We start from the raw sequence: 9449 nt of genomic DNA on the forward strand, positions 1-9449 counted from the left end.
GTAAATTTGGATAAGATTTCTTATAAGGAATTACTTAGTTTGGTTGGGCAGCATTGGCAATTAAAGCCCTTAACTGAGTTGAAACAAGAAAATGTATATTTTTGGTTTTATTATAATCAATTGTTAGTGAGGTGGAGTATAAATCAAAAGGTTGGTATTACTTTAGAGGATGTGAATTTGGTAAAACAGATTAAAGATCAAAGTCGATATAAAAAGAATTTACAGTGCTTTAATAGAATTGGACTCTGAAATGGAGTTAGTTAAAGATTGTATGGTCAAATGGGCTCAAAATATTCAAGATCTGGTTTTATTGGATACATGGGAGACAATTTGTGTTAGAAATGTAAAATTTACTCAAGCGCAAAATTTAAGAGAAAATTTTTATAAAATGTTTTATAGATGGCATTTGAATCCCCAAAAGTTGTCTCGCACGTATCCGAATTTACAGCCCAAATGCTGGAGATGTGGAAATTTAGATGCAACTTATTTTCATATTTGGTGGACTTGTAGAGATATTAAAGCTTTTTGGATTAAGATTTGGTGGAATATTCAAAAGATTTTTAAGAGAAAGATAAAGTTTACTCTGCAATTAATTTTGTTCGGTATTATTGTAGATTTTGATGTTAAAGAAATCAATTTGATGTTGAATCTTATAACAGCTGCAAGGTTATTGGTCGGGCAATATTGGAAGAAAAACTCACTGCCTACTTTGGAAGAATGGATACTTAAGGTGTCTAATTTAGCAGAAATGGCGAAAATCTCTGCCTACTTGAAGGACCATTCACAAGAAAGATATATTATGGTTTGGAGAAGATGGATTGATTATATTCAAAAGAAATATGAAACTGAAAAGTATAGTTGGTTTATGTTAGTTAGATTATATTTGTTTATTTGTGACCCTGTAATCAGCTCTGGGAAGTAGGGGAGGGGGGAAGGGGAGAGGGGTAGGGGGGTTTATATTGTAATAAATAATTTATTTTTATACCCATGTAAGCCGCCTTGAGTTGCCATGTGCAAATAGGTGGCAATAAGTAAGTAAGTTAGCAAGTAAGTAAGTAAGTAAATAAATAAAGCCACTGGCAGTCAAATTTAACTTAAAGTCACCCACAGTCAAGTTCACTTGAAGGAGAATTTGAATTTATACCTTAAGGACATAGTGGTGATCATTGTGGAAAGACAATTAAAAGCATCATAACATAAGCTCATAACTGCTTTGATCTACAAGATGTGTAGCAAATAAATCTCATAATAATAAGAAATAGACATACAACTTTTCTTGTTTGAACATTGCTTTGTTTCTTTTGTTTGATTTTTAAAATCTCCCATTGCAGGAATTTCAGTAGATTAAAAATAGTTTGAGATGCTTGGCATAACTCCCAGAATTTCTTACAAACTGACATTTTAGTACCCAATTAATTTAATGAAAGAAATTTTCCTTTAACTCATATAGAGGAACTGATTTTATATGCTTTAAATTATTAGAAGGTGTAGGATTTTTCAACATCAAACATTTAAAATATTTAGAGATAGTTTGTTACTTAGGTTACTTCAGTGTTGAAACAATTAACACTGAATTAACTACAAATGGTTGAAAATAAGCATGGACCTATTTTGAGCAAAGATTGTTTTATTATTGCTACAGATGTATAATAGTTGAAGTTATTGTTATCAGTATCTTTATTCAACAATTATCAGTTGAGAATGAGATATCAGGTCCCAGATTTGTTTCCTCTCTCTATCTGGACGTCAAAGATAACCAAATTTTGCTATGCTTTTTGTGATTAATGCAGAAAGTAAATTATAGACTTTTATTTTGAAGCAATTTCAAACGTGTGCATAATCATTGAATGTTTAAGTATGCTCATATACTGCATGAAAGGAAAACTAAGAAAGATTTTAGGACCATTTAAAAGAGACATTTGGACTTAGAAGATAAAAAAACATACATCTTTGGGATGGAACATGAATGGAACACCACCGAGATCCCACCTAACAATCTAAACAATTCAGAGGTAAATCTTTACATATTTGTCATGCTCTGTGTGATGTATTTGCAGTAGAATATATTTTAGTTATATAATTTGAGTTTTATCAGTAGATAAATGTTAAATTGATAGGTGGTAGCCAGATATATGATAGTTGGATAAAATATTTCTATTATTTTTTTAATAACTGAAGAGAAGCATATTCTTTGTAAATCTGAGTACTCTGAACAGTTTTACTTAATTCAATAAATTTATCACTTACTTTAATGAACTTTTATAAAAATAGATTTTCTAGATATTGTAGAGATAAAGTAAAAACATGCAAAATGAAAATCTAGAACACATTAACATCCGTATGCTAACAGCTGAGAAGCAAAATCAACTATCACACAGTGCAAGTTAGTAGAATATTTATTTTTTCTTCTGCAGCAAACAAACCAATGCATTAAAAGATTTATTCTTAATTTGCATGTGAATTCTGAGAAGATATTTCATGAATTCCAAATGTTGCTCCCAGACTATTTTTGAGAATTCTAAATTATGCCAGTGAGAAATATTTAATCTTTGTATGAATTTTTCTCAAGTCCATCTCTTTTGTAAGCTCTTGAAATTACAAAGGTGGGGATGTTTGTTTTGCATTGGTTTGTTTTTTTAATGATACTACTATATTAAAGATAGTTTATAGCATTTTTGAAATCTGTAAAGGATTTCAAGGAGACTTCTCAAATTTTAAATCTGTAAGTCAAATGTTGATATTTCTTTGTAAGTGAGGGGCTAATCTAAATAAATAAGTTCATTCATTTCTCTTTTAAGAAAAAAAATAGAAAGAATAAATCTCTCCTCCTCCAAATTTTGGAGGACTTGGAATGGTTAAAATAGCATTTTGTGTACTAATCACAAATTAACATGTCTTTATTACTTAGTATTTGGCATCTATATAAAGGAAATTGCATTACTGTTATTCAGGTGCAAAAAGTTAGAGGTTAGAAGCTGGCTAGATGAGTGAATAATGCAGTACCCTTCTACGTATCATATGAAACTGTCAGAAGCAAAGCTGCTATTCTAGGCTAGAGGAACATCAAAAAGAGAAGACACTTTCCCTCTAGATCCCAGTTTTGATGAGAATCCTTTCCTTTCTGTTTAAAATAAAAATTGCATATCTAGACATCTTGTGCACAATGCTTCTTCTAGCTTTGTCTTCAAGTGAAAAATGTAGAGCCTGATAAGGATCAGAATCTGAGGATAAAATATATTTTATTCAGTGAAATACTCTATTGTTGCAAAATATATTTGTTTTTGTTGAGAAGGAGAAACCACGACAGAAGGATATGTGTTTCAAATTCTATAGGTAAAATTCATATATGCTTCTTCTCCTTATCTTAAAATATTCAGGGCAAAAGAAAACATGTTCTTAAATGAAGCAAATTTAATTTATAGAATTGACTGATGCATAATAATAGCCCTTAGGAAGAAGGTTTTGAAAGAAGATCAGACACATCAAGTTCCTGAAAATCCAAAGGATATCTGTCATAATAAACTTCACTAGTTTATAAATACAAATAGATAGATTTGGGTTTTTTTTTGTTTGATTTATTTAGGACAGTGAATAGCTGCGAAGACAATGATATTAGATAGACTGGGATTATTTTCAGGATATATGGAACTTAGGAAATAAAACACAGAACAAGCAAGATTTAAAATGTCAATATAGGCTTTCTTAAAAAAAAAGAAAGGAATAGGAAAAGGTGTTTTTCAGTGAAGATCAATAATGAAAGGATGCCTAACTATGTTTTGGCTATCTCCTTCTCTCCCTATATAACTCTTTCTTATTTTTACCCTCTAAGATTCTAAAAATTAGATCTATATCAACAATTTCAAATATGCAATTGTGATGATATAGTGACAAATTTGTACAAAGGATTGTCTCTTTTGAGATTTGTATTTGTATGCTAGAGAGGATAGAAGTAGAAAAGGAAGGAATTTGCTTTCATAGATTATGCAGTTGATAAAAAGAGGCAGAATAAAGAAACAGCAAGTTCATTCTTTTACAATTTTTGAAACTATTGATTATATAAGTTAATGTTTTAAAATGAGAGGAATGAACAAGTTTTAGCTATCTAGTTTTGTGACACATTAAATAACAGCCACATAAATATCTGACCCTACAAATATTTAACCTATGAAAAAACCTTGTGTGCAATAATGCTTCAGGTGATTCTTGTGTTTCCCCTCTGGGAACAGCAATCTAACAACTAGAATTAAAAAACTTATCTAGTGAAAAAAAAAATGTCTTTTCCCAATTTCCTTTTTCAGACAAAACCAATAGCTAAGAATTATACAAAAGTTGTAAAAGAGACTGTAATTACGTTGTGACCTGAACAAATTCATTAGAAGTTAAAAGCTGGAGTTTTCTTATAGACACAAATTAAGTGAAATAAATTTTAATTTATTTGATATGAGAACTTTGAACAGGAAGTCCTCAACTTATGACCACAATGGAGCCCCAAATTTCTATTGCTAAGCAAGATAAGGTGAATTTTGCTCCATTTCATGACCTTTTTTCTACGGTTGTTAAAACAAATCATTTCAGTTGTTAAGTGAATCCTGTGGCTGTTAAGTGAAGCTGGTTTCCTTCATTGACTTTGCTTGTTGGAAGCCAGCTGAGAAGGTTACATATGGTGATCATATGAACCCAGGATAGTGCAACTGCCATAAATATATGCCAGTTGTGAAGTGCTCAAATTTTGATAATACGACTATGGGGATGTCACAACGATCATGTGAAAAAGAGTCGCAAGTCACTTTTTCAGAGCTATCACAACTTTGAATGGTCACTAAACAAATTGTTGTAAGTCAAAGACAACAAAATTTATGATATAGACATATGCAGACTGTCTATTCTCTCTTTTAGTTCTTGCTCTCCTTTAGAGCATTATTTTAGTTTGGATTCCTTTAATTATTTGATTTATTTGTGTATTTTTTAATTTATCTATTACTTATCCCAGTTTTTTCCTCCTTTGTCCCACTTAGGTTCTCCTTTTCATCCTGCCCAATTTCTTCAGCACTGCCCATTCCATTTAGTATAAGGCTGATTGTGACAAAGGAATTGAACTTTCCTAGTTTGAAGCTGAATTTACAGTTTACTTTTAAAGGTAACTTAGTCTTTAAAGAGTAGTTCTAGTCTTTGGCAAAGAAGGGAGGCACAGTGATCTCACGACTGTCTTTTCTATAAGGTCTAACTCTGAGCCAGGTTGCCGTCCTCAAATTCAAAATTTTCAAGAAAACAGATGAGAAATTCTGCTGATTTTTTTTTCAGAAACAAATGTTCTCAATGCCTGAACAAAAGTTTCCTGCAAAACAAAAAAAATGTATTTGCAGAACTCATGGTAAAAAAATCCAAATGATGTGACTTAGGATGAATACATGATCTAGCCAACTCACAAGCTCGCGGTACGAAACTTTACCCTCAGTACCTATCTTCCTGACTTGCCAAATTGCTGTTTAAATTACTTGTCTCATTCTGGTTGTCAGGGTTCTAAAAAAAGTTCCCAATATTTCTTTGTAAGAAGAGTATCTATTAAAAAAATATAAAACCTTGTAGGCTGTTCAGATATGTGACACTGCATTATTTAATGGAAACAATTGATAATAATATACTAAATATCCAAAATAATTACAAAGAAAATGTTAGACTCTGATCTTAAGAAAAGAAAAGGAAAGACAGAACTTTGGCCAGCAAGATTAATAACATTTTTCATTTTTATTTCAGAATTTCTCTATTTTCCATCAAAAAGGAGGAAATCAATCAATTACTACAGAATTTATCCTCCTGGGATTTGGTAACATCCTTGAATTGCGAATAATCCTCTTCATATTATTTCTTCCTATTTATACTTTGTCCATTGCTGGAAATCTCCTAATTGTTTCATTGGTTGTGATTCATCAGCATCTTCATACCCCTATGTATTTCTTTCTTGTTAATTTGTCTTGTTTGGAGACATGTTACATTTCAACCATTCTGCCCAGGATGCTAGCTAGTTTTATAACTGGAGATCAGTCTATTTCTGTCTATGGATGCATCATACAATACTATTTCTTTGGATTTTTTGCAGCCACTGAATGCTACCTTTTAGCAATGATGTCTTATGATCGATATTTAGCAATATGCAAACCATTGCATTACAACATTCTCATGAATGGTAGATTCTGCCTCCAATTGGCCCTCACATCTTGGATGAGTGGCCTTTTGACCAACACTATCATAACCTACTTTCTGCTGAAACTTATCTTCTGTGGGCCCAATGAAATTGATCATTTCTTTTGTGATATATATCCAGTAGCAAACATTTCATGCAGCAATACACACTTAGTAAAGCTTGCTACATTTATTTTAGGCATTATGGGAACAGGTCCACCCTTTCTCATAACAGTGGCCTCATATATCTATATTCTTCATAATGTATTGCAAATTAATTCTAAAACTGCCCAACAGAAAGCTTTTTCCACATGTTCATCTCATCTGATTGTAGTGACACTTTTCTATGGGTCAATATTTCTTGTCTATATAATTCCAGAGACTGAAACACTAAAAGATTTACATAAAACCTTTTCTATATTCTATACTGTCCTGACTCCTATGCTCAACCCTCTTATCTACAGCTTAAGAAACAGAGAGGTGAAGGAAGCTCTTTTAAAAGTAATTAGAAAACATAGCAACAAAATTTCATAATCTCATAGAGCTATAAAAAGGTTTTGGTTAGATCAGGATATCCAGAAATGATTTTTTTCCTGCTTTCTAAATAAAATGACCTGATGAGCAGATTACTTCTTAGCATGTTTATATGTATGTATGTGCAAATATATATTTAAATAATGGGAAAAAAATTAAGAAGTGCTCAAGTATTTTTCCTGCTTTTAAATTTTCATTTTGTTGGAGACATGTAACAATGTAAATCTGCAAAGTGGTATGATCCAGAAATCAATTTTTCATTCTTTATCTGCAAGAAATGGTCAGTTTGCCACCCTCCTAAAGACACTCACATGTTAGTGTTCTTTTTTGTGGAGTCCAGAAGTTCAAGGACAGCCTAAATGAGTGGTCGCCAAAGTGTATGTGTGATACAAAATAAAGCAATATCTTCCTTTTTTTCTCTTCAGTCTCCCATTACATTTCCTTTTTTTTTGCTGAATTTTATCTACTCTGTGTTTCCCAACATCCACATACATAAAATTTTATATAGTGGACTTTCACAACTTTCTATCTTCAAGATGATTTTGTATTATTATTATTCCTCATATCCCTGATCATTGGTTGGTAGTTATGGAAGTCATAGTTCAGCATATTCAAACACACAAGTTGGAGAAAGTATCTTAGGACTAGCTATTCAAAAGCCCTCAGATTCAGGTTTAATAAAATTCAATATTCCTTATTCGCATATCAGATTATTCATGATTGTGAATCCTTTGAAATGCAATGCTACTCTTTAAATACACATCACTGGAGATTTTAAAGAAGATATTGGACAGCTATTTGTCCAGAATGGTATAGTGTCTCATGCCTGAGCAGGGGGTTGGACTAGAAGATCTCTGAGGTCCATTTCAATTCTGTTATTCTGTAAATACATTTTTTTCAGAGGTGTATTATTTATATATTACTAAACCTCTTGGCATGTAAATAGGGCAACAATTTTTGAAACAAAGTATCAATGCTGCTAATATTGAATATTCTTGCTTTGACAAAATATGCAGAACTGTCTGGTACTTTTAGAGTTAATTCAGATGAGAATGAGAGAGGAGAGAAAAGTGTGCAGAAGGGAATGGAAGTGAATCTTTGCCCTCCAGGTTAATTGGAAGATGTGAATCATGACCCCAAAATAGGGGAGGGGAAATGCCTGGAATGTTATGTGCAAAGGAAGGGAAATTCAGATCTTGGCATTCTTCATGCTGTGCTGACACTCCTTTACACTAATAAAGGCTTTTTAGGTTAAACAATACCTGAAAGTTCTTTGAAGTGTTTCATTAGTCAGACACATGACATCATGCCAAGATCCGCAATTTTTTTAAACTAATTAAGGGGTCCTGAGCTCTGGTCACTATTCCTAAACTAAAGGGATAGACTGACAAAGATTTGGGGAAAATCTCATTATGGAAGGAGAAAGATGGCTTGAGGCCAGCACCTCAGCAGCAGCTGCTTTCCCAGAGAAGGGAACACAGCAGCAGCAGCAGCTTCCCCAGGGAGTGGAGCAGCAGCCAGCCAGCCAGGGAAGAAAGAACTTTGGTAGATCTCCCAGCTGGGAGCAAAGACTTCAAAAGCAGAATGGAGAGATAACAAAGTTTTGGGTAAGTCACTTGGAAAGATTTCAAAATCCAGAGGTGAAAAGCAGAAATCAATTCCTGCAGAGAGGAACCCCCCTCCCATTGCACATCAGAAAGCCTTTCAGATCCTGCCTTCCCCTGCCAGGGACTCCAACCCTGAAGAGAGAGGGAAATCCAGTTTGAGGCATCTGCAGCAATGGGGAGATTGGGTTCCCCAGCAGATGGATGGTCAGCAATCTCTGAGCTTGCCACTGGTAATAGAGGCCTTGCAGAAGCCAGGAGATCAGCAACTGGTGGGAGACCGACCACAGAAGGGAGATTGGCCACAGCCCCCAAACATGCAACCCCTGGGAATAAATCTGCAGCCAGGATGGGGTCAGCAGCAGCAGCCACAGTGGGGCCCCCAACAGCCTATAATTGTACCACTTTTCAGAGCAACCTTCGATGGGGACCCAGAGAAGCTGGTTTTTTTCCTCAACCATGTGCATTCTCATTTGAATTGCTGGGCCTATCTCTACCCGGACCCCGGGGCCATGGTCGATGTGATTGCGTCTAGCCTAGAGGGAGAAGCATCCAAATGGCTGAACAATTTATATAATGAGCAAGCCCCCAAATCCTAGGGCTGAGAGAAAGATTTGAGGACCCATCTATTGGTCTTAAAGCAAGAGAACAAATCCACAAAATAAAACAAGCCAGAAGGCCTGCCCTGGAGTATGTGTGGGAATTTTGCAAGATAGCAGGTCAAATAGAGGGGTGGCCTGAACAATCCTTACTCCATCACTTCATTGAGGGATTAGACAATCACCTCTCTCAGGCCTGCATCTATCAAGCTGTACCTGATCAGCTGCAAGAATGGTACCAGGCATCAGTGAAGCTAGACGTTCAGCTCACCCACTATAAGAACCCACCCCCACCTGAATCTGAGTAGCCACCAAAGCAACCCGGACAGCAATCACACCCATGACAACATCCAACTACTGAAATGGCTGAGAGACCCAGACCACCTGCAGGCTCATCAAATAAATGTTTTCGTGTGGACAAGAGGGACATCGAGCAGCAACCTGTCCAGTCCCCTACCTCCGACTGCAGAGCAGACCGGAGCCAGTGATGAGAAGGAAACCTGCTCAGTGGCTATGAGAGAAAAATCCAACC

At 34.6% G+C, this 9449-nt stretch overlaps 1 protein-coding gene across 1 annotated transcript; it reads left to right on the forward strand.

The window, feature by feature from the left end:
• Window positions 1–1160: 1160 nt before the first annotated feature.
• Window positions 1161–7284, forward strand: LOC120314606 (olfactory receptor 10A7-like). The gene is made up of 2 exons (XM_039357867.1): window positions 1161–2012; window positions 5755–7284. The coding sequence occupies exons 1-2, from the start codon at window positions 1956–1958 to the stop codon at window positions 6712–6714; spliced, it is 1017 nt and encodes a 338-aa protein (XP_039213801.1). The 5' UTR covers window positions 1161–1955; the 3' UTR covers window positions 6715–7284.
• The last annotated feature ends 2165 nt before the right edge of the window (window positions 7285–9449 follow it).

Source organism: Crotalus tigris, unplaced genomic scaffold, assembly GCF_016545835.1.
Source record: "Crotalus tigris isolate CLP2741 ecotype Arizona unplaced genomic scaffold, ASM1654583v1 scf7180000018954.1625260, whole genome shotgun sequence".
NCBI lineage: Eukaryota > Metazoa > Chordata > Lepidosauria > Squamata > Viperidae > Crotalus > Crotalus tigris.

Excerpts from the sequence above, each read along its gene's own strand:
- LOC120314606 (XM_039357867.1), top strand. The coding sequence starts at position 1,956 with ATGGAACATGAATGGAACACCACCGAGATCCCACCTAACAATCTAAAC. Across the intron at positions 2,013-5,754 it reads ACAATCTAAACAATTCAGAG|AATTTCTCTATTTTCCATCA; the intron begins GTAAATCTTTAC and ends TTTTTATTTCAG.